General features: G+C 44.8%; 1 protein-coding gene across 3 annotated transcripts in view; it reads left to right on the top strand.

Annotated features, from left to right (window-relative positions):
- Positions 1–24703, top strand: part of FBXW2 (F-box and WD repeat domain containing 2) — a 57781-nt gene that overhangs the window by 23265 nt on the left and 9813 nt on the right. For 2 of the 3 annotated variants that reach the window (XM_040482132.1, XM_040482130.1), the window contains one exon: positions 5466–10340. The exons of the other annotated variant lie outside the window; for it this stretch is intronic. In XM_040482132.1, the coding sequence (XP_040338066.1) occupies positions 5466–5754 (289 nt within the window). In that variant the 3' untranslated portion in view covers positions 5755–10340. Of the gene's footprint in view, positions 1–5465; positions 10341–24703 lie in introns of those variants that run through there. 3 annotated transcript variants of the gene reach the window in all.

The raw sequence follows: 24703 nt of genomic DNA, 5'->3' as shown, positions 1-24703 counted from the left end.
CATGGGGCTTAGATTTCACGACTGTAAGATCATGACCCGAGCCCATCATGAGTAGGACGATTGACTGACTGAGCCACCCAGGTGTACCAAGATTTGATTCTTTTTTATGGCTGAATAACATTCACGTATATACATACACACACACCACATCTTCTTTATCCATTCATCTTATCAATGGATACTTATGCTGCTTCCATAATCTGGCTATTGTAAATAATACTGCAGTAAACATAAGAGTGCATGTTTCCCTTTGAATTAGTATTGTTGTATTCTTTGGGTAAATACCTAGTAGTGCAATTGTTGGATCATAGGGTAGTTCTATTTTTAACCTTTTGAGGAGTCTCCACACTGTTTTCCACAGCAGCTGCACCAGTTTGCATTCCCACCAACGGTGCACAAGGATTCCGTTTTTCTCCGCGTCCTTGCCCACACTTGTTTTTTCTTATGTATTTGATTTTAGCCCTTCTGACAGGTGTGAGGTGATATCTTATTGTGGTTTTGATTTACATTTTCCTGAAGATGAATGATGTCGAGCATCTTTTCATGTGTCCATTGGCCGTCTGCATGTCTAGTTCTGATACTTAAAAAAAATTTTTTTTTTCAACGTTTATTTATTTTTGGGACAGAGAGAGACAGAGCATGAACGGGCGAGGGGCAGAGAGAGAGGGAGACACAGAATCGGAAACAGGCTCCAGGCTCTGAGCCATCAGCCCAGAGCCCGACACGGGGCTCGAACTCACGGACCGCGAGATTGTGACCTGGCTGAAGTCGGACGCTTAACCGACTGCGCCACCCAGGCGCCCCAAGTTCTGATATTTTAAATTCCACTTCCTGGTCAGTGAAATTCTGCATTAAGGGATCAAGTGACCTTCTGTTGACTAGTAGAAAGATGGAGGTATTTAGAGAAAAACAGAATTTGTAGGATTTCTCTTCAAAGAAATGAGGTCCGTGGACAAAATAATTCTGTGATACACTGCATACTTTAGACCCTTCTTGGAGATTGATGGTAGTTGTAAGCATGCTGGAGGCTGATGGGAGCCAGTGCCATATGGTGATGAAGAGAACTTACTTTGGTGATAATCCTTGGTTTAAAATCTGGTGCCATCTCCTATGAGCTGGATGATTTTATGTAAGGTTCTACCTTTCTGTGCCTCAACTTCCTGACCTATAAAGTGAAGACTAAATGGAATACCTGTAACGAGGACCAAGTACGAGACCTGGCAGATCTTTATTACCAATAGCTCTGAGAGGCCCTACACAAAGAAGTCTGTTTGCATTTGTTTAACCTCCTGTACCTCAGTCTCATTGTATACAAAGCCCTTTTTTTGAGGAACACCTGCTAATGGTTCAGAGAATTAGTGTTCCACAGAATGGTTCAGGAAATGCTGGCTTGGAGTTGTACAGAAAATTGAATGTTCTCGTCATTGTTTTTCTCCATGACTGTTTGAGGCCAACTGGTATGGGATCTGTCATGCTAGCCAATAGGACCTTGTCAGGCCCGGTCTCTCTGGTCAGACAGTTATAAATAACCCCTTTTATATCTTCCTAGAATCAGACTTAATATTTCTAACCAATTAGCTTTCCAAGCTGTCAGAATCATTTCTAGAAATGATTGATAATTATGCTTTGAGGAAAAAAAAGACTGGAATAGATCCTAGAAAACTTTAGTCTATGCTTTTCATTTCATAGATGGGGAAACTGAAACCAGGAGAAGGTAGGGGCCTTGTGCAACATCCCCCTAATTCACCCTAGTCCTGCATCTGTTCATCCTTCTTTCTGTCCATCTGTGTATCCATCCATCTGGCATCATCCAGTAGGCATATGCTTCAGGTACCAGCAAGCCAGAGAGAAGGAACTTTTGAAAGAATGTGATACTTTGCAAAAATCCAAGTAGTCACCATGGGAAAAATCTGATCTTTATTACAGTTTAGTATTGTTTTTGTTTTGAATCAAAATTTGGATAGGAGGGATGCAAAGGTAAGGTGGAATGCTTAGAATCTCTAAAGGTTTTATTTTGATCCCACATTTACCTTTCTCATGTATGTATTTCTCTTACTCAGAATGGCTTAAAGAGTCCAGAGTTCCAGAAGATAGTTGTGTTAATTTTTGGTATTCAGATACACTAGCTTTGAGCAATAAACCTACACATTTGTTTGCTACTAGGAAGTGTTAAGCTTAGATTTTTCTTTTTAAAATTTTTTAATTTTTGTTTATTTTGAGAGAGCGCGTGCGCACACCCACAAGCATGGTATGGGCAGAGAGAGAGGGACAGAGGGAGAATCCCAAGCAGGCTCTGCGCTGTCAGCACAGAGACGACGTGGGGCTTGATCCCGCGAACCATGAGATCATGACCTGAGTTGAAATCAAGAGTTAGACACTTAACCAACTGAGCCACCCAGGCACCCTTAGATTTTTCTTTGCAAGGGGGCCATTTTATTTTTCCACGGGATACAGGTGTGCTGTTACGAAGGGACACATGCACCCCCATGTTTATAGCAGCACTATCCACAATAGCCAAAGTATGGAAAGAGCCCAGATGTCCATCGACTGATGAATGGATAAAGAAGATGTGGTGTGTGTGTGTGTGTGTGTGTGTGTGTGTGTGTGTGTGTATAAATGTATATATAATGGAATATCACTCGGCATCAAAAAGAATGAAATCTTGCCATTTGCAACTACGTGGATGGAACTGGAGCGTATTATGTGAAGTGAAATTCGTCAGTCAGAGAAAGACAAAAATCATTTGACTTCACTCATATGAGGACTTTAAGAAACAAAACAGATGAACGTAAGGGAAGAAAAACAAAAATAGCATAAAAACATGGAGGGGGACAAAGCATTAAGTGACTCAAATATGGAGAACAAAGCGAGGGTTGCTGGAGGGGTTGTGGGAGGAGGGATGGGCTAAATGGGTAAGAGGCACTAAGGAATCTACTCCTGAAATCATTGTTGCACTATATGCTAACTAATTGGGATGTAAATTTTAAAAAATAAAAAATAAAATTAAAAAAAATTAAAAAAAGAAAGGGGGCCATTTTATGTCTTGCCTCCTCCTCACCCCCTGCAACACAAATAAACCAGCCTCTTTTGAAATCTTAGTGCAAGTCCTGTGGCCTCAGTTGCTGAGACCAGGCAGGGCCACTTCTGCTTCAAAGCTAGCTGGAAAGAAGCAAAGCACACGTGGTACCATGGTGTTCAGGAAATCTGAGATAGGCCGTCTCTTGAGCTAAGTTAACTCACTACCGCAAGCAGGGTGCTTTGGGTTCCAGGGCCCAGAGGGCACAGCAGGGATATCTGTTTACAGTTCTAAAGTGATCAAAGTTAAAGGGGCTGTGAGCCTGTCGAGACCTGCATTCCCCTCTGCAACATATTTGTGCTCCAGTGGCTGGAGTCTGTTCATCTTCACCAGGCTTGGGTCCTATCTGCTAGCCACCCGGTCACCTGAGTTTCTGGTTGTTTCCTGCTTTGCATTGGTGACGTGGGACTTACTGGACTTTTCTGCTGTTTTCCCAGTTTCCTTTGGATCTCTTCCATAGGAGTTGTTATTTACCCATGTTCATTGCACCACTGCTCTATTTGTTAGCAGATATTTATTGAGCACCTAAATATGTTTTTGGCATTGGGATATGTACTGGGAACCTGCAGAACTACTTACCAAACTTGCAGAAATTACTAACCAGAAAGAGGGAAGACTGACATTAAATAACTAGGTGTTTTAGTGGTTGGGCTAAGGGCAACACAGTATGGGGTACTTTGAGACCCCACCTAGTTGAGCAGTAAAGGCAAGTTTCTTTGAAGAAGAGGTTTGAGCTGAGCCCTGAAGGATGAGTGTCTGCATTAAACTAAGTGCCAGCGGATGGTGTGCAATAAGGAGCATTGTAGACCGAGTGACCTGGCTGTTCAAAGGCCCTGAGACTGAAGGAGCCTGGTGCTGGAGACATGAGTGCAGTAGAGAACCATCAGAGGGTTTAAAGTTAAAAGAGGTGTTAATAGGATTAGATTTTAGAGTGAGATTAGCTGACTAAAAGGGGCAAAGAATAGCTGTGGGAAGACCAGTTGAGACTGTTGGCAGCTCAGGCAAAGGATGACATCTTGGATCAGTCGTGGCAATTTCGCTAATAGCGAATAAAGTAGAAACTTTAAGAGGTAAAATCAGTTGATCTTGGTATTGAATTTGTTGCTTGAGTAAGGTGGAGAGTTCGGCGGTTGTCATGGTTTGTTACCTGAGCAACTGGGTGAAAGAGCAAGGAAGGAAATAAGGAAGAGAAACAGGGTTGGCCCACACTTCAGTTTTGGACAGGTTGAGTGTGGGGAATAGGTCGTCGTCACTACTCAGTCCCCTCCCTTTCCAATGTCCGCTGAAATCTGCTCGGACCCTAGTTCTCTCTTCTAGAGGTCATGACGTCTGGCCTCACACGTCCTTCACTTGGTACGTGTGGGCGGTGATCGTGTAGAGTTTCCCTGTCCCTGCCAGCTCTTTTTCTCCCCCTGTCAGCTGATCTCCCTTGTGTTCTTTCTTTGTCCCAGTTACCAGGCCCTGCCTGTTCTGGGTGAGCTCTAGGGCACACGCTAGTTGGCAGTGTCCTTGTTAAAATGCAGGTCAACCCGGCCTTTCACAGGGGGGCCCCCCCCCCCCCCCCCCCTGTTCCAGAGCAGGGTTTGTGCATCCTTTTCTCACAGCTCTCTTCCTGGTGCCTCCAAAGAGGACGTCAGCTTTCCTTGTCAGTCTTGGCGCCTCACTAAGTGTGCAGACGACACAGACTATGTTTTTTTGTGCGTTTCTGTTGCTGTTTGGCTGGGCCTCTCCCGTTCTGTGCCTTTGTCGTCAGTGTTTGGGGAAGGTGAGGGGTGCCCTCTCCACACCCCCAGTCTTCCCTAACAATTTCTGATGCATCTGTTGTTAGTGTTTCTGGATTATTTAGGAACACCTTGGTTCTTCTAGCCTCTGCTGGTTTTAGAGTTGGCTACCTGCCGAGTAGAGTAGCACTGGAGCCACCTGGTTTCCAGTCTTTGTTCCAGGCACAGGAGGCTCCCACAGGCCAGTGTTCTAGGGTTTGATGAATCCATCTTTTTACCTGGTGGTACGAGTTGAGTCTTGCATTCTAGTTCTCCCTGGTAATCCTTAGCCACAGGATGGACCCCAGCGGGACTTCAGTTTTCACCTAAGTGAGATACTCTGTAAGATCCTTTCCAGCCTGGGTGGGCATCTTGCGCCTTCAGAGATACGCCTCAGACACTGCCTTTTCCCTTACGTGCCGCTGTTATCATGTCAGGGTTCTTCCTCTTCCCCCTTTTTAAGTAAGCTCAGCTTTTTGTCTTTTCCGTTTTATTGAAAACTTTCATTTAACTCTCTAAATTTTCTTGAATTTTGTATTGGTTTTTAATGTCTCCAGAAAAGATTACAGTGGCAGAAACAGAAGTAAAGTTGCCTTCTGGTTCATGTTTCCTAACTCTCGTCTTTGTAGGGTCATCAAGACTCCTGAGATAGCAAACTTGGCCTTGCTTGGCTTTGGAGATATCTTTGCCCTGCTGTTTGACAACCGCTACCTGTATATCATGGACTTGCGGACAGAGAGCCTGATTAGCCGCTGGCCTCTGCCAGAGTACAGGAAATCAAAGAGAGGCTCAAGCTTCCTGGCGGGCGAAGCATCCTGGCTCAATGGACTGGATGGGCACAATGACACGGGCTTGGTCTTTGCCACCAGCATGCCTGACCACAGTATTCACCTGGTGTTGTGGAAGGAGCACGGCTGACGCCACGAGCTTACCACCGCTGACTTGACTTTGGGTGCCGGGGCTGCGGGTTTTCAGTGCAACCTCTGTGGCAGCCGACTGCATGAACCAAAGTTCTCACCTAATGGTATCATCGCGCAGTGCACAATCATTTATCCATGTTTGCCAGGGGGCCAGGGCTCGGGGCGGGGGAGGGCTTGTTTTATTGACATACAGCACAGCATGCTAGTGGGGGTACGCCATTGACTTCATTTGTACTTAGTTATGTTGGTCAATAGAAGAGGATGCATTTTGGGTTCATCTTTCTTGAATATTGGTTTTAAGTAAAGAAAGTTAAATGGCTCATTAATCTGCTAATTGGTTGCCTATAAAAACACATTCAGTCTATTATTAAAGCTTTTTACCATCGCCTTTTTTTCTTTTGAAGTTGAAGCAAAGGTGCTATGATGTTGTTCCAGCAACTTCTCTCACGTGGGGCTTAGCTTTTATAATAGCCAGTGTTACCAAGACCACCGAGTCCTGTGACATTCGTAAACTCTCCACCACATACCAGTTCTAAAGAAGGTCTGTCTTCCAGGGCGTATCAAGTTCTATAAATTGTTCACAACACATTCTAAACCCTAGTACTTGGCAGAGTCAGGGTTGGCCAGGTCTGAGATGTAAGGGAGTTCTATGGTTTTCGTTTCCGTGTGGAGCAAGCTGGCCATCGGTCCCCTGCCGCCTAGGTGAGTGCACACAGGTGACTGGTACAGTAGAAAGGGCACTGAGCTGGAAGGTCGAAGACTGGCCCCGTTACCTAGGAACCCTGCGACCTCACTATATCACTTCCCTGGGCCCCATTTTCCCTGTCTGTATAGCCAGGTGTTAAGCTAAGTGATTTCTGAGGTTTTGGTCCTGCATCTACTGAAGTGTGGGCAAAAGTTGGTATTTCAGTTTTGTCTGATTCATGGTTTCTTTTGGGTTGAAGATAATAGTTAAATGAAATCATTGGTACAGAGTTATTACCTATAAGGGAGTCAGATGGACCCAGGGGAAATGTAGAAAATATAACAGATTCCCTAGAATGTTAGCATTTGGATGTTAGCAGATTGGATGTTAGCAAGATGTTAGCAACTGGATGAAATGCTGAGGAGAATCTTGGTTCTTTAAAAAGATAGTGGGCTGTCTTCGAAGGAAAGGTACCTGAACCTACCTTGTTCTTCCTCCTTTGCCTCTAACTTGACACGTGGCTTCAGGCAGGTTAACTTTTTATCCCTGGGCCTAGATTAGGGTTTACAAACTCAGATGCCCAGGGCAGCCATGCAGATAACATAAATGGCTGAAAGGTGTTAGGGTTGTGCTGAATCACGGAAAGCGTATTTGATGGGGCAGTCTCTCAGCTCTCAGTGGTGGTGGGTCTTCACGATTTTTTTAAGAGGGAGTAGAAATCCAGATTTTCATTTGAAACCTCCTGATTTTTGAAATGTTGACAACTAATTGTAGATAGTGTAAAATACAATGAGCTAAACCAAGCATGTCTATGGGCTACCAGTTTGCATCCTCTACCCTGTCATTCCTGTAAAGTTAGGTAATTCTGTGATCCACAACGGGAGTGTTTTGACATCATTGTCACAACATTAGGGACAAAGTAGAGGGAGCAAGCTGTAGGACAATTCAGCTGTTTCCGATTGTGTTACAGGAAAGTGAGGGGGCGCGTTTCATCCGCGGGCCAACAGGAAAGTAGTTTGAAGGTGAACATACGAACTGGAACCCCATTTGCAGCCTCCACCTGGGAATATGTTATTTGTTCTTGCTGACGCGAATATGAAAGCCTGTCCGTTTTACAGGTGGGAGAAAGGCTCCCGGCAGAGCTGAGAATGATGCCAGCCCTGGTGGGGACCCAGCCCTCCCACATTCCGCAGTAGCACAGAGCCCGACGGTGACCTCTGAAGGCCTTTGTAAAGTTAATATTCTAGAGAACTCGTGTTTGGCTTCAAGGACAGGTTTAGTTAATATTCTTGTTGAGACTGTAAGGGGATGAGGTAAAAGAGTAATGTGTTCTCCATCCCCAAAGGCCATGGGTTCTGTGCGTGGGCTCCGCTCTGTCTTCCAAGAACCGGAACCAGAATTGCGGCCGGAACCAATTTCACAGGAGCCTCAGGAGACTTTGGGCGGTGATGAGAGCAAATGACTTTTTCCTCTTCCTCCAACCTGAACAAATAACTGAGATTGCGGATCTGATGGCCATCCCTACGCCCACCTCACTCCCAGATACATCCAGCAGGAATTATAGTCATTTGTGGGAATTTTTTTTTTTTTTAATGACCGACCTGGCACTTTTACGGCACGTCCCATTTCAATTTTCAGCGGACACCGAAGTTCCCATCAGGTAGCGTGGCGCAGCTGGTTGGGACAGCAGTACTTGGGGCAGTGGTTGGAGTCCTCACTTAGATTCCTCCTCACCAAAGGCCTTTGGTCCACCTGAGCGGGTTATTTCAGTGCTTTATAGATGCCGGATTTAGCCATACAATGGCCGGCTTTTGTGCAAATGAAGAGCTAACGCGTCCTTTGAAAGAATAAAGCAAACTGGAGCATCAGAGGGTGGGGAGGAGGTAGCTAAAGCTGTAGTTTCTTAGTCCCCTTTCATGGCCTTACAAGGTTGTCTTCCCCACGCCCTGACTTGCGCTCCCTTAGCTCGGAGGGGAGGCAGCTGCCTTTTCCTCTCTTGTGAACATGCTCATTTCTGAAAAATTCGCAAGTCCTGAGCACATAGACTCCATCCTTTCTTGATGAGCGTTGGATTTCTTGAGTGAAGATGTGTGGTGGGAGGGAGGGGCTCCTCACCTCTCAGCTCCATAAGGGCGGGGCTGGGGGTCCAGGAGAGCTGAGGGAGGGGGAAGTTCTAACATTCCAAAGCAAAGTCATTTCCTCCAGCCCCGTTGTTTGAAGTAAGAAGTCAAATTCGGCAAAACTGACCCTCAGACCTGTCAGAGGAATAGGAAGGAAGCCTTCTTTTCAGGGGTGGGGCTAGACTTTGAAAAGTTCCACGGGAAGGTGCACACGTTTGGATAGCTTTTTATAAGTGGAAGGTAGGGAATAAATACTGTTACTAAATTTTAGATCGCGCCTCATTTTTCACAGTTAAAAAAGACCCTTGTGGCCATTGCAGACACTCGGCGAAGTGTGGATGAGGGTGATGTAATCATTCCAGTGTTTGCGCTCGGGAGAGTGGTCACTGCTCTGCATTTGTAAAACCCCTTCAGGAGAAAAGAAATATTTTTGTAAATGGTATCATTTTAGACGAGAAGTGGCTTGTTCGGTCCGGCATTTCGACCTAACAGAAATGGCGAAGGATGGAGGTACAGCCGGGTTTTCCGCCGCTGCTCTGGCCAAACGCGGCCAGCTCCTCGAAGCGGGGACGGTGCACCCTGGCTTCTTGGGGGCCTGGAGGTGAGGCTTCCACCGCCACTCGCTCTACCAGTCTCGGGGCCTCCGCTTGGCCTCTGGCAGGCTGGGGCGACCTGCAGGTGCCCTCCTCAGTCGGGAAGCGCGCAGAATCAGATCACTGCTCTAGGATGCCGTCTGGGGCGGGCCACACGGTCCCCTTTGCCTTTAGGGACACGGGATTTGTCAGGGCAGGAGGGAAGCTCTTGAGGTCTGTCCCCGTGCCACAGCCTTCCTACCTGGTTATGCCGGTGCTGGCCACGATATTTGCAAGACACCCCAGAGGATTACGTGACCCCCAGACGGAGTGTGATGGCAAGAGCAGGTTAGCGTCTTGGGCAGAAGTGCCCACTAGGCGTCTTCGGCAGCGTGGGAGCAGAGGGTCCCTTTGTGCCTACTCTAGGGAAGTGTTCCCCAGAATAAATCCTCCGGTGGAGTCCTGGGTAGTCTTTGTACCACTCCCTTATCAGGCTGAATGATCGTGCTCCGTTCAAACGGGTGTTGGCTGTCGAGTTGTTTCAGGGTGTCTCCGGTCTTCCTACGACAGGGGACTTCGGTCGCTTCCAGTTAGTATTACGGTCCCGATGAGTCGTAACCCCGTGCTGTCGTCGCCGCCTAGAGAACCCAGCTACGTCTGCGCTTCATGAATGTGCTCAGAGAAAAATGTTTTTGCATATTTCAACCTGGAAAACTATTAACGCAGATGACAAAAGCTCACAATTACCCTGTGTCCCTCTACTCACATTGTGAACAGACGCATTTCGACTAATTTAGACTTCGTACTCTCGACGAGAGCGCTCAGGTTGAAAAAGGCTGGTCTCACCAATCCGACATCTGTAGCAACGTGGTCAAAATGTATCTTCTCATGTTTCACTAATTTGATGTCTATTGTGATCTAGGGGGAAGGAGGTGAAGTTTGCATCTGAAGTGTCTGTGGGGTGGGAGGAGAAAGGGACTGCGTGAGCAGATAGCGGAGAGAATGTGGGACAAGATGTCTTTATAAGATGAGAAGTTACTTTCACGCATCGTATGGAAGCATTCTACTGTGAGTGATTGTGCTAACTATAAATCATTGATGTCTGTACATTAAGGCAGGTTCTCTCAATTAGGCAACATTTGGTTAGTCAAGTCCAAGTTATTGTTTGTACTTGAAAGTAATAAAGCTGCGTTTCCTTAAAAATACATTCTGTAGTTTGAAGACTATTTTCTTGCCTTCTTTCCCCAGTGAATTCGGGTGGGACTTTGCGAGAGTTGATCGCGTTTTAGAATGTGTTTTTTAGAAATGGAACTGGCCGTCGTGTGGATCTAAAGCGACTCTGTTCCTTTGCTGTTTCTGCACGTTCTAGAACGTAAGCCCAATAATATAACCATTTCTGAATGAGATCCAAGAGGGAAACAATACGTTGAAAAGTCAAATGCAAGGAAAGAATTTTGGCGACCTCCGTGAGTAGATACAGATGGGGGGAAGTACCATGAATGCAGGTTGCAGAGCTTGGGATTCTCTTCCTTCCTCCACTATTCAGCCCATCTCCTAGTTGGGCCATTCTTCTTCATTTCAGTTTGTAAGGCCCCTTGTTGTTCACCACACATCATCCTGTACCTTTGATCCCCAACGGCACCATCAGAGGGCAGGCTGTCCTGTTACACAGAGAAAATTGAGGCCTGAAAAGTGGCTAATTGCTTGGAGGAGTAGTGAGCGGTGATGAGGGGGTTGGGGCCCAGAGTTTTAGCCTCCACAGACCCAGACCCTAGATTTTCCCCACCTTTCCTTGTTTCCCTTCCCATTCTCTCCCTACTTCAAGTCTCTTGGATCCAAACCTGGACTGTTCCCTTCCCCCTTCATCACTTGCGTGTGCCTTTCCGCCCGTTCACACTCTGGAATACTTCCGGGGAGTCTCGCCAACCACTCCTTCAAGCACATGGCTCCTCTGTTCAAACCACCTCAGTGAGTCACTATTACCAACAGGGGTGGGGGGTAGGGGGTGGGGGGAAGAGGGGTCTAGTCTAGATGTATTAACCTACCCATAATTGAGTCTCAACTCATCTTTTCAGTTTTATATTTCTTTTCCTGGCTTTGCACTTTGGGTCTTCTCCCAGCCTCATGGAAAAGCCCCCATTGTTCCTTTCTCCCAGCCCTAGGGGCAGCCTTTAGGATCCCACTGACCTTCCAAGATCTCTAAAGCCTCAGTTAACCAGCATCCCTCAACTCAGGCTGACTCAACATTTTTGCCTAGGGTAGTTAGTTGTGCAATCTGTTGGCAGTTCATCACATTGTACCTTTTGCAACTGGCAAACCATTGACTTTCACCCTTGATCCATAACTTTTTCCAAATCCAGGTGAATGCCTTATCTGCCCAGCAACAGTGTAAGGTTGTTATTATCTGATGCTCAGTAAGTTCTTGGGAAGATATTTTAATAAGTTCCACGGATCATCCTAGGGGATATGTTAACTGGTAGAAAAATAACTTTTGAGAGGATAAAAACATTGAAGCAAAATGAAAGACCAATGACACAGCTCTTCCTCTTAGACTTTCCTGTTCTGCTGTGTCCTATGAACATCTACATTGTTCTGAGAACATTTGGGCAGAATGTTTGGTGATCATTGCGTGATTAGACACAGGCAGTCCTTTCCAGTGAGATGTTCCTGTCCTTTGCACTTGAACCACATGTTCTCAATTTGTGGTAAAGATAATCCAACAATAATACAAATTTATAGAGAAAATTGCCCAGAGCTCCTATATCATAACAATTTGTAATATTCTCTCCTAATCCTTATGCACATAAGTATGGACTTACATGATTGCAAATCATTTTTTATTGTGCTGTCAGAAATGTGCTTGAAGTCTTTTCAATTACCAGAATCCTTTGTTATACTTTTAGTACCATAGTTTGCAAAATGATTCTTGTTTTGATGAATAATTAGGTAGCTTCCAGTTTTGCTTTTCAGATAATGCTACAGAGAACTTCTTTGTGCATATTTTTTTTAGGACAAGTTCCCAGTATAAGACTCATTGGTAAAAGCAAAGGAGAACTCTTTCTTAACATTTTTTTGGTCACAAACATGGAAGGGCACATACACCTTCCATATAGTATATAGTTACAAAGTGAACACCTGTTTAAGGACTGTCAAAGTCAAGAAAGGTCGTTCCTGGCTCCCCAGAAACCCTCTGTGTCCGGGAAGGAACACTTCATGGCTTTTGCATCATATTTATCACATGGCTTTCCAAGTGGGTTAAAAGGATTTATGGTGTCACCTTGCTGGATTAAATACATGTTTCGCCACAACATCATCAGTTTTGAGTGGTTATTACTTTTTTTTATTAATAACATAACATACGTTTGTTATTACATATCCATCAGTGTGGTGCTCAATACCACTTGAAACGCATATTATCCTAGAGATGAATCCATTTTCCAGTGCTTTTTATTTGAAACACATTACCACAAAGCCATTATAAATTACTGAGGAGGTATTCAGTTAAAAAAATAAACAATAAAATCATACTGCCCATATGACTCAACTCTTGTTATTGGACAAGAGTTTAACAGTATTTAAACTGGTAATTCCTGTGTTAAGTGGAAAACATGACAGATGTATTGCCATAATTTTCTTATATTGATGTAGCCTACATAGCTTGCAGAATTTTATAAAGTCGTTCATTATTGTGGCAGGTAGTTTAAGGCACAGATGCTTTGAGTGACTATTTTAAATATGTTTGCCAATTTAGTAAATATAAAGAGGGCATCTCAAGCTTGCTTTAATTGACATTTCTTGTCTTTATGTGAAGACAGAAAACAGATTTTTTAAAAATTTTTTTAATTTTAAAAATTTTTAATTTAATTTATTTTTTTTCAATATATGAGGTTTATTGTCAAATTGGTTTCCATGGCAGATTTTTTAATGTATGATTATTTGTATTTCATTTGAATTCTGTCTGCATCTTTTATCTGTTTGCTTTTATTAACATTTTCAAGTACTTGAGAAACATTGTTTGAGATGAATTAAGGCCACAAATAAAATTTCAGCAATCTAGGCATCACTGATTTAGAAATAATAATTAAGCCCAAGGCATGTGTTGAAAGCAAACCTATCAACAGTCACTATTTACATCCCAGTAATTAATGTGATATGTCACGAATATGCCTGGTCTCTCTCTCTCTTTTTTTTAAATACATTTTTTGATTTTTTAATGTTTATTTTTGAGAGAGAGAGAGAGTGTGAATGGGAGAGGGGCAGAGAGAGAGGGAGACACAGAATCCGAAGCAGGCTCCAGGCTCTGAGCTGTCAGCACAGAGCCGGATGTGGGGCTTGAACCCATAAACTGGGAGATCATGACCTGAGCTGAAGTCAGACACTTAATCGACTGAGCCACCCAGGCGCCCTCTTTTTTTTTTTTTTTTTTTTTTTAATTTTAACTTGTTTTATTTTTTATTTTTTTAAATTTACATCCAAATTAGTTAGCATATAGTGCAAGAATGATTTCAGGAGTAGATTCCTTAGTGCCCCTTACCCATTTAGCCCATGCCTCCTCCCACAACCCCTCCAGCAACCCTCACTTTGTTCTCCACATTTGTGAGTCTCTTCTGTTTTGTCCCCCTCCCTGTTTTTATATTATTTTTGTTTCCCTTCCCTTATGCTCATCTGTTTTGTTTCTTAAAGTCCTCATATGAGTGAAGTCATATGATATTTGTATTTCTCTGAGTGACTAATTTTACTTCGCATAATACCCTCCAGTTCCATCCACGTAGTTGCAAATGTGCCTGGTCTAGTAAGACCCGGAAATGCAGAAGAGAGCTCACCAACAATACTGGATATGTAGTGGAACCCTATTTTCAATGTAATATTTTCCTAATGCAGATATACCACAGGTGATCAGTAGTATTTAAAGGAAAATACAGGCAATCATGAATCAAGTTTTTCTCCCCAAATGAACTATGCTCGAAATTTAAAATGAATAATTAATCCAGAAGGCAACCAAGTGCAGATACCAAGAACATAGTCATCCTAGTGTTTTATTTTTACTCCTGCAGAGTCAGAGAGGGGTGACAGGTGTACTTTTGTATCTCAAGCATCGGTGGGTTCAGAGATTTTTAATCTGAGAGTTTTAGGAGAGCAGACATTCCTGAGTTTGGTGGTTCAGCAGATTTAGCCAAGTAATGCAACTCTTGAGCTAGTTGATCATTCAAGCTTAAGGGCACAAAGCTTGAAATTTATTTGAGACAGGATCAGAAAAACAAAACCACTCGAAGGCTGCATGTCAGGAAGAAAAAATGGATGTTACTCATTCCCCCCCCCCCCCCCGCCACTACTCCCCTGTAAGATTATGTCTGGATCACAGGAAATCTCTTTTTTTTAAGTTTCTTTATTAGAGAGAGAGGTGGGGGAGAGAGAATCCCAAGCAGGCTCCACACTGCCAGGGCAGAGCCCTATGCATGGCTCGAACCCACAAACCATGAGATCAAGACCTGAGCTGAAATCAAGAGTCGGACGCTTAACCAGCTGAGCCGCCCAGGCACTGCATGGAGAACGGGAAATCTCTTATTCTTCTCTGTGCCCATAAAACTGGTACAAAATACACTAAACATGGGGATGTGTGGGTGAATGTGCTTTGGGTTTATCTACATTGACTTCTTGTAGTTTAAAGTTCTCAAAGTGTGTTTTCTCCCAGCATTTCAGAATTACCTGGGACTGGTTAGACATGCAAATTATTGGGCCCCACCCCAAGGCTAAAGACTCAGAAACTCAGGCTGGAGCCTAGGCAGATGATGGTGATGCCCACGAAGGTTGAGAACCACTATTATCTAACCTATTCTGCCACCTAGTGGAATGTGTGGGAATAGCATCTGGCAATGAGTGGAGTACATTAATTATATTAAGAACTATTTTGCACTTACACAGCCACCCTGAACGTGTTCTAAAACTGGAATTGCCTTCTCCTCATTTCCAGTCATTATAGGGCATGTCATTTCAAGATATCAGCAGGCAGTGTGTGTAAACTTGTCTTTGTTGTTTTAGAAGTACCTTTAAATTTGTACTGAAATTGCTCTTATCACACACTAGAATAATGCACAGCTATTACATAATGCTAGGAAGAAAAATACATGGGGAAATGCAAAAATGTGCATGGAAAAACAGGGTTAAAGTGGCATACAACATTAGTCAACCTAAATGGTTTAAATACGCATAAAAACAAAATGAAATATACCAAAAGGGCAATCGTGGTTCTCTCTTGGGGATGCGATTATAGGTAAATATTTTCTATATGCTTTTTGGGGGGGGGGGTATTTTCTAAGTGTCTGTGATGAGTATGAATTATTTTTAAGAATAATTAAAATATTTTTTTCAGTTATGTAACACAGCTGCAAGCATCATTTAGCCCAAATTCCTTCTCGCAGAAAATATGTATGAAGTCCTCATACCAGGCATTGTGCGAGGGCCTGGAGAAACAGAGGAAATGTGCGTGGCCCCTCGTCCTGGAGCTCTGGGGTCGTATGCACATAAAACCCAAGGGGTGTAATGAAGGAAGCACACAGAAGGGAGAAAGGCTCTACTTAGGGGTGATAACCAAGATTTCCCAGAGGAAGTAGCTCTCCATAAGGTTCCCAAGCTAAGGGACGCCTGGGTGGCTCAGTTGGTTGAGCATCTGACTGTGGCTCAGGTCATGATCTCACGGTTCATGAGTTCGAGCCTCACATCGGGCTCTCTGCTGTCAGCGCAGAGCCTGCTTCAGATCCTCTGTCCCCCCCTCTCTCTTCACCTCCCCTGCTCACCCTCTGTTCCTCTCAGAAATAAATAAACAGCAACAACAAAAATTCCCAAGCTAAGGATTCTAGATCCAGATGCCCTGTAAGTTACCAGCCTTTGTTAGCGGGCTCTAGGACATGTGTGGTGGGCTGGATTGTATTACTCCTGAGGGTCTCTATAGTCAACACAGGAGCACATCAGACAGTGCTAGAATTTGGAGACAAGATCGTTAAGCAATTGAAATTCAACACAAAAAGAGCAGGCTGTTGGTGGTAGAGCCATAGTTTTTCAATCTCCAAGTCTCCACATAAAAACGACACCCAAATAGCAAAACCGAAAACCCAGACAATACTTAAAAAAAAGTAGGTCACAAGGTAACCCCAGGAGCCCCCAAACACAAGCAGGTGAGGCAAACCAAAAACTTCCACAAGAGCAGCATTTGTATAGGAGGAAAAGGGAGGCGCAGGGGTTGTACGTGGTGGATGTGAGAACAGGAGAATCCAAGACAGGCACAGGTGGTCACAGAAGAGGGGCAGCCAATCTAAAAATGTCTGCTGAAGGTGGGAGAAGTTTTGTCCTCTCCCAACAGTGGGTTCATGTGAGGACCTACTGGAAGAGCACCTGAAAGGGCTGGAGCAGGGCAGCCCTGATAAGCTCATGAGACTGCCTGCCTTCTTCTAGGACAAGATCCCACACTGGGGAAAACACCCAGGACTAAAATCAGAATTGAGCAAGACAGAGATGAGAGAGATTGTATTACTCTTGAGAGGCTTTGTAGGCAATGTAGGAACATGTGAGACACTACCAGAATTTGAAGACAAGGAAAGAAAGAGATGGCCCAGACCCAAGAAAGGATAAGGACAGAGGCAGGAAATCCCAGAAAGCAAGCTACTTTATTTTTAAACACATACAAGCAGCAGAAGAGGGAGCTCTATGGTGAAAATCTTTCCTGAACATAGCCTTAATCCAAAAAAGTCAGGGAGGATCATTTCACAATGACACCAACAATAGAAAAGCACCAGGGCCAAATTCCACACACAATTATGAACAGCAAAGGGACCAAAGGGAAGCAGAATAACACCCCTATAGACAATGGAAGCACACCAGGGAGACGTGGTTAAAAAGAGACCCAAACCATAACATATTCAAAAATGACAATATACTAAGCACCTGAAACAAGACCGGAGAGAACTGCATAAATTGGAATTAGAAGAACTCAAAACTGGAATGAAGAATTCAGAAAGGAATTCGAAATTTTTTTAAGAAATGAAGGCTGAACCCCAAGTGGCGTAAGGGACTAAACCCAGCAGATAATACCTTAAGAGAAACAGATGGTGAAGAAGAAAAAGACGTGCAAGTAAAAAGAAAATGAAGAATGGGAGAAACAAGACAAGAGAAAGTGACACGTATCCAAGGCACGCAAAGGAGAACAGACACACAGGTAACAGGAGTCCCTGATGAAGAAAACCAAAGCAAGGCCAACACTCCCAACTGTAATTCAAGAAAACATCCCGTTTAAACAGGTTGAAACCACATATTGAAAGTATACTCAGTACCTGAGAATATAGATATATATTCTATATATTATTTGGTTGGTGAGGGGAAGCATCTCTTTTCAACTATTCTTTTTAACGTTCATTTGTTTTTGAGAGAGAGAGAGACAGAGCCTGAGCGGGGGAGGGGCAGAGCGAGAGGGAGACCCAGAATCCGAAGCAGGCTCCAGGCTCTGAGCCATCAGCACAGAGCCCGACGCGGGGCTCGAACTCACAAACCATGAGATCATGACCTGAGCTGAAGCCGGACGCTCAACCGACTGAGCCACCCAGGCGCTCCAGGCATTCAATTCTTTTATACATTTTTTTTTTTAAATAAATGGTTGCATAATCAGTGCTTTTGAAAGCATAGACGAAAGATATGTGACAAATCACGGACACTGACAATGTTGACTTGAAAAGTGATTGAAGAGAACTGGGCTCTGAGTGTGCAAAAGTTTTAGGAGTATCTGAATGCTACTCAGCAATAAAAAGGAAACACTCTCAGCACATACAATGACATAGATGCACTTCACAACAATCACGCCTAGCTGAAGTCAGCTGTATACAAGAGAATGAAAATTATGTAATTCTATTTACACAAAATTTTCTGTATAAAACTGACCTCTGGTGGCAGAAAGCAGATCCCTGGTTGTCGGGGGATGGAGATAAGAGTAAAGGGTGGGTTGCCAGGGGCAGGAGGAACCTTCGAGGTGGGGAGGAGATCTTTATGATCTTGATTATGGCGGTGGTTTCACAGACGGATACTTAGGTCAAAATTCATCCAGGGGAGCCTGGGGGGCTCCGTCCGTTGAGCGTCCCACCCTTGGTTTTGACTCAGGCCATGAGCTCATGGTCCGTGGGTTCAAGCCCTGCACGGACAGTGCAGAGCCTGCTTGGGATTTTCTCTCTCTGCCCCTCCCCTGCTGTCTCTCTCTCTCTCTCTCTCTCAAAAAAAAAAAAAAAAAAAAAAAAGAAGAATAAACAATAATAATAAAAATAAATTTAAAAAAATTTAAAAAACCTCATCCAGTTGATTATTTCAAATGTGTGCGGTGAATTGTATGTTCATCATACATCATGAAAGTTGTAAGATCGGATTTCCTGTTCTTGCTTTATATTTTTAAACGCCTTATTCTCCTAAATGTGTTTACCGTGCATATTCTTAGCCAGTCTATTCCAGTCATTTGGCTTCAGACGGTGGGTGTTTGTCCTGGGAGACGTTTGTTCCCCTTTCACTGTGGTTGTGCTTCACAGACGGCTAATTAGTTTGGTCTGCAAGGGCACGTTCCCTTGACATATCCCTGCTCTGGGATGTTTTGGGGGAAGGGCAGAGGACCAGGTTCTAGTGTCTGCCCCTCCCACTGGGATTAAGTATGAGGAGGCGTCAAGCCCTAGGTCGCAGAACCTCAGGACCCTCCAGCATCACTCTTGATCTCTCTGGTTTAATCCCACCGTTCTAGGTGGGATGAATCCCCTGGCCGGGGATTTGTCTTTCACTTCACGGGAAGCAGCAGCAGCAGCGGGAGGAGGCGGTCTCTCTGGGGTGTAATCTCTAGCTCCATTTTATTTTTCTTCTCATTGGGGCATTTTGCTTTCCTCACAGGCTGACCCGTGTGGCCTGCCTGTGCTGCTGGTCGCTCATGGGAAAAGGCGGGCAGTGGATGTCCCAGGACAAGGCAGTGGCCAGCCTTAAAGGCCTTTCTTCCGGCCTGTCCTCTTTCTGTGCCCTCCACCGGCCTTTCCCCAGGGCTGCTGGCTGCCCCCCACCCCCCACCCTGGGTCCCAGGTGCAAACACCAGTTCCAGGCAGACTTCTGACTCCCCAGGGGCCTCTTCTTATATATTGTTTTGCAAGCTCCTCAACCCTGTCCTCCACCCTTGCTCAAGGGAGAGAACCCAGCGTTAGTTTGCCATCTTTTTTTTTTTTTTGGGGGGGGGGACAGAGAGAGACAGAGCATGAACGGGGGAGGGGCAGAGAGAGAGGGAGACACAGAATCGGAAACAGGCTCCAGGCTCTGAGCCATCAGCCCAGAGCCCGACGCAGGGCTCGAACTCACGGACCGCGAGATCGTGACCTGGCCGAAGTCGGACGCTTAACCGACTGCGCCACCCAGGCGCCTCAGTTTGCCATCTTAATATGCACCCCATAACTGATTTTGTCTGCTTTAAAACCTTTAATATTCTTTGAAGACGTGGTCTAGGTCTGAAAATCCGATTCTGAACATGGTAAGAGAACACGGAAGAAAACATTAAGAACTCCAGAAAAGTGGGAAATAGTTTGCTGATTCCATGGCCAGAAGAGTAAAGAGCGTTTAGACAGTGTTTTGTCGAACAGCGTCTGCCCGCTTACTTACTTATTGCCTATCTTCTCCCAGATGAGGCTGGGGCTTCTCCTGTCTTGTTCAACAAGGTGCAGATCCCCAACACCTAGGATAAGATAAAATTTGGTGCAGAGGAGGCCCTCGTAAATAATTGCTAAAGAAATTGCTATTTCTATCTGTCGCTATGTGATTTTCTGCTTTGAAACTTAGTGGCCTAAAACAATGGCGATTTGTTATTTCTTACCATCCGGTGGGTGGACTGGGCCTTCTGGGCTCCCCTGGTGGCCGGTGTGGGGATGCCTCACCCACACATCTAGGCCTTAGCTGGGGCAGCTGGGCCTCTCTACATGGTTTCTCACCCAGGGCTTCTGTTCCCAATGCAGAAGCTTTCCAAAGGGCAAAGGTAGAAGCAGCGAGGCCTTGAGATCTAGGATCTGGAACCCCACAAGTCACTTCCACCATGTTCTCCTGGTTAAAGCAAGTCATGAGGCCCGCCTGGAATTCAAGGTGTGAAGAAAGAGACTCCACCCCTTGATGGGAAAGCCTGCAAAACAGTATGATCCTGCCTTTCCTTCTGCCACATTGTTCCAAAGTTTGTAAACAGAGGAAGAATAATCGGAATTGTCCACCGTTGGCCAGCTTAGTGCCTGGCACCTGGGAAGCCCTCACTGTTGGTCCAGTGAATGAAAGAATGTCATGGCTGGTTCCATTCTCTTCAAAAATGGACTGCTTCTTGGGACACATTGGCCGATATTGCCCCCGAGTGGAATTTGAGGATTGAGGCCAGGGTAATTCCTTTCTTGGAAGATTGAACTGTAAGATTCCAGTTTACAGGTTAGGACAGGGGTTTCTAAACTTTAGCATAGGTATGAAGCGTATAGAGATCTTATTAAGAACAGAAGATTCTGGGACCCCAGCGTGGCCCAGTTGGTTAAGTGTCGGACTCTCGATTTTGGCTCAGCTCCTGATCCCAGGATCGTTGGGGTCAAGTCCCACATTGGGCTCCGTGCTGAGCGTGAAACCTGCTTAGGATTCTCTGTCTCTTTTCCTCTGCCCCTCCCCAGCTCATGCCCCCCCACCATCAAAACAACAACAACAACAACAACCAGAAGATTCTGACATCCATTTTCAAAATAAATCGGACAGTCTGACAACTGATTCAAAACAAAAACAAAAAAGCAGAAGCTTCTTGGACCCCATCCTGGTAAGTTCGGTAAGTCTGGATAGGCCCAAATTCACTGAGTCCTAGGCTTTTATGAGGGCTTTGTGATGAGTGGGTGTTGGGGGTGATGCTGCCCTGGAGGGAATAGGGCCCTAGGTTTAAGAGCAAGGAGACGTGAAAACAGTGCTGCTCGTCTCTCGGTCATCCCAGGAGATCCACTCACTCTCAGATTCTCAGTTTTCTCATCTGTCAAATGGGGTTGACAGCCATCTTAGAGGCTTGTTATGAGATTAGAAACAGTGCCTCATTGGGGCGCCTGGGTGGCTCAGTCGGTTAAGCATCCGACTTCGGCTCAGCTCATGATCTCACGGTTCGTGGGTTCGAGCCCCGCGTCAGGCTCTGTGCTGACAGCTCAGAGCCTGGAGCCTGCTTTGGATTCTGTGTCTCCCTCTCTCTCTGCCCCTCCCCTGCTCACGCTGTCTCTCTCTGTCTCTCAAAAATAAATACATAAATGTTTAAAAAAAAATTTAGAAATAGTGCCTCGTTATGGTGCATAACATGCTCTGACTCAATGAGCAGGGTTAATACCACGGACATACAGTATATAATAGATGTTCGGCAATCATTAGCCAAATTTAAATACCATAAGACCAGAAGAGCAAGAATCATATCTTTTTTAATCACTATTGATTGCCAGATTCCAGGGCATCAAAAATATCTTACAGCAGGTGTTTAACAAGTAGTTTTTCCTTTTTATAATTTTTTTTCTTTTTCAAAATTTTTATTCAAATTCTAGTCAACATGCAGTGTCATAGTGGTTTCAGGAGTAGAACTTAGTGATTCTACTTACATATAACACCCACTGCTCATCCCAACAAGTGTCCTCCCTAATGCCCATCACCCCTTTAGCCCATCCCCCTACTCAGCTCCCATCTAGCAACCCTCAGTTTGTTCTCTGTATTTAAGAGTCTCTTATGGTTTGTTTCCCTCCCTCTCTCTGTTTTTTCCCCTTCCCGTATGTTCATCTGTTTTGTTTCTTACATTCCACATCTGAGTGAAATCAACAAATAGCTTTTCAATGAATGAATGAAGTTCTCATATCCTATCTCTACCAGTGCGAATGTGTTCACTGGTTGTCCCAGGGGTGTGTGTGTGTGTGTGTGTGTGTGTGTGCGTGTGTGCACATGCATGTGTATGCGTGTGTGTAGTTATTTTATGTCATTTAAGGACTTCCAGACACGGTTTGCTTTGTGTACACGTCAATACTGACTAAGCTGCCAGGGGTCAAGTTGTTTTCAGAAGCGGTTTTTTGATTGTGGCACCATGAAAAGAATACAAGCCTTGAAGGAGAGCTTGGTTCAAATCCCAGATCTGACCAGTCCTACTTTGGTCAAATCACACACCCTCTCTGAGTTTCAGTTTCCCCATTTGGGACATGAGGGAGTTGTTGCCAAGGACAGTTCTGTTGTGATGTGTTAGTTTTCTGTACATCTAATTTTGTTTGAGTTTATTTTTTTTGAGAGAGGGGGAGAGAGAGGGGGGGGGGGCGGGGTAGAGAAAGAGGGAGAAAGAGAACCCAAGTAGGCTCCGTGCTGTCAGCACAGAGCCCGATGCAGGGCTTGAACCCACTAACCGTGAGATCATGACCTGGGCTGAAACCAAGACTTGGTTGGACGCTTAACCGACTGAGCCACCCAGGCGCCCCTAGGATTCTGTACATCTAATTGTGGGAACCAGCATATGCAGGTGATGTCATTTTGTATTTTGTTGTTGGTTTTCATTGCCGATCATCATTAGCAACTCACTTGTTGCTACATTGCCTTCATAATTATCATTTTTACTGACTATACATTATTTTGTTGAATGACAGAATTTATCTAAACATCTCCTCTATGTGGGCTCTTTAAGTAGTTCCAATTTTATGCTACTGTGAAAATTGCCGCAATTCACATCTTTGTCAACATAACTTTTTGCTTCGGTTGGATAATTTCCTCAGGAAGCGAGGTAATTTTGACCGCCTCTTATGGAAGACTAGAACGAGGTTGTGGCAACATTTTCTGCATTAGCATTTTGCATCGGCCAAAAATGGGAAAGATCAGAACTCACCTTCAGGAGGAAGTGCTTAAACTGTGAGCCAACTGTTCAATAAGAGGCTGTGCAACCATTAAAAGAACAAGAATTATTCACTGTCGCCAAAAAGTAGAAACCATCTAAAATGTCCTTCGACGAGCGAATAAGCAAAATGTGGTAGATTATGCTACAAGGGATACGATTCGGCCATAAAAGCAATGAAGTTCTGAGACACGCTATCACATGGATGAACCTTGGAAACATTATGCCGAGTGAAGGAAGTCAGACACAGGGGGCCTCGTAGAATATGATTCCGTTTATAGGAAATGTCTAGAATAGGTAAATCCATGGAGACAGAAAAAAAGATAAGTAGTTACCAGGGGTTGGGGAGGGAATGGGGAATGATTGCTAACAGGTATGAGGTTTCTTTGGGGGATGATGAAATTATTCTGGAATAGGTAGCAGTGATAGGTACACAACCTTGTGAATATACAAAACCCACTGAATTGTGCACTTTAAAAGAATGAACTTGGGGTGCCTGGGTGGCTCAATCAGTTAAGCATCTGACTTTGGCTCAGATCATGATCTCACGGCTCAGGAGTCTGAGCCCCGTGTCGGGCTCTGTGCTGGCAGCTCAGAGCCTGGAGCGTGCTTCAGATTCTTTGTCTCCCTCTCTTTCTGCCCTTCCCCCGCTCATGCTCTGCCACCCTGTCTCTCTCAAAAATAAATAAACACTAAACAAAATAAAAGAGTGAACTTTATGGTATGTGAGTTATATCTCAATAGAAAAAAGAATGAGGAAGATCTGTACTGATGTGATCTATTATTCATTGAAAACAGCAAAGTGCAGAGCAACATCTAAAGCATAGCATTTGTTTTCTTTGTGTGTGTGTGTGTGTGTGTGTGTGTGTGTGTGTGTGTTTATTCATTTTTGAGAGAGACGGAGAGACAGACACAGAGTGTGAACAGGAAAGGGACAGAGAGAGAGGGAGACACAGAATCTGAAGCAGGCTCCAGGCTCTGCACTGTCAGCACAGATCCCGATGCGGGGCTTGAACCCACAACCGTGAGATCGTGACCTGAGCCGCAGTGGGACGCTTAACCAACTAAGCCACCCAGGTGCCCCAGTGGAAGTCTTGTTTTCTATCTTTGGTGTCTGAGATTGTGAGGCTTCCCCAGGAAGTGTCAGTCCTGCCCTCTCTGCCATGAGCTCAGGCATGAGAACAGCCTCTTTCTCTGGGCCATAGAGCACACCCATTGTGTGCTAGGAGCTGAGACAGTGTACAATAACCTTTATGTGATACATAATTATTCCCATTATTCCAGATAACAGACCTGAGCAGCAAGAGAGACAAAAGGCTTTACAAGGTTATGCAGCAAGGGATGTGGCTCCAGCAGGAACCAAACCCACGTCTATAGAACTCCAGAGGAGGTGAATCAGAGGCTTGGGTGCTGGGAGCCGGTTTATTTGTTCCCTGTGGACTGGCCAGCCAGGGGTGTGGAGGCTGCTTCGCTTCAGAGAACATAGCTTACAAGAATGTTGGTTTCTGTATTTACCCAGAGAGGTCATTTATTCTCCTTTATTTGAGGGCTGTGGGAAGGGGATTGCAGAGGCTTATCTTGCCCCAGGCTGGTCCATTATTGCTTGATGGGAATGTTTCAGGAGTTCCCAACTGGTCCGCTCATGCTGCCGAAACATTCCAGGCTCCTTCACA

This window comes from Herpailurus yagouaroundi, unplaced genomic scaffold (genome assembly GCF_014898765.1).
Source record: "Herpailurus yagouaroundi ecotype Mexico unplaced genomic scaffold, PumYag 160, whole genome shotgun sequence".
Lineage (NCBI taxonomy): Eukaryota > Metazoa > Chordata > Mammalia > Carnivora > Felidae > Herpailurus > Herpailurus yagouaroundi.
The sequence above is the reverse complement of the archived record's forward strand: the minus strand, read 5'-3'. Positions and strand labels throughout refer to the sequence as shown.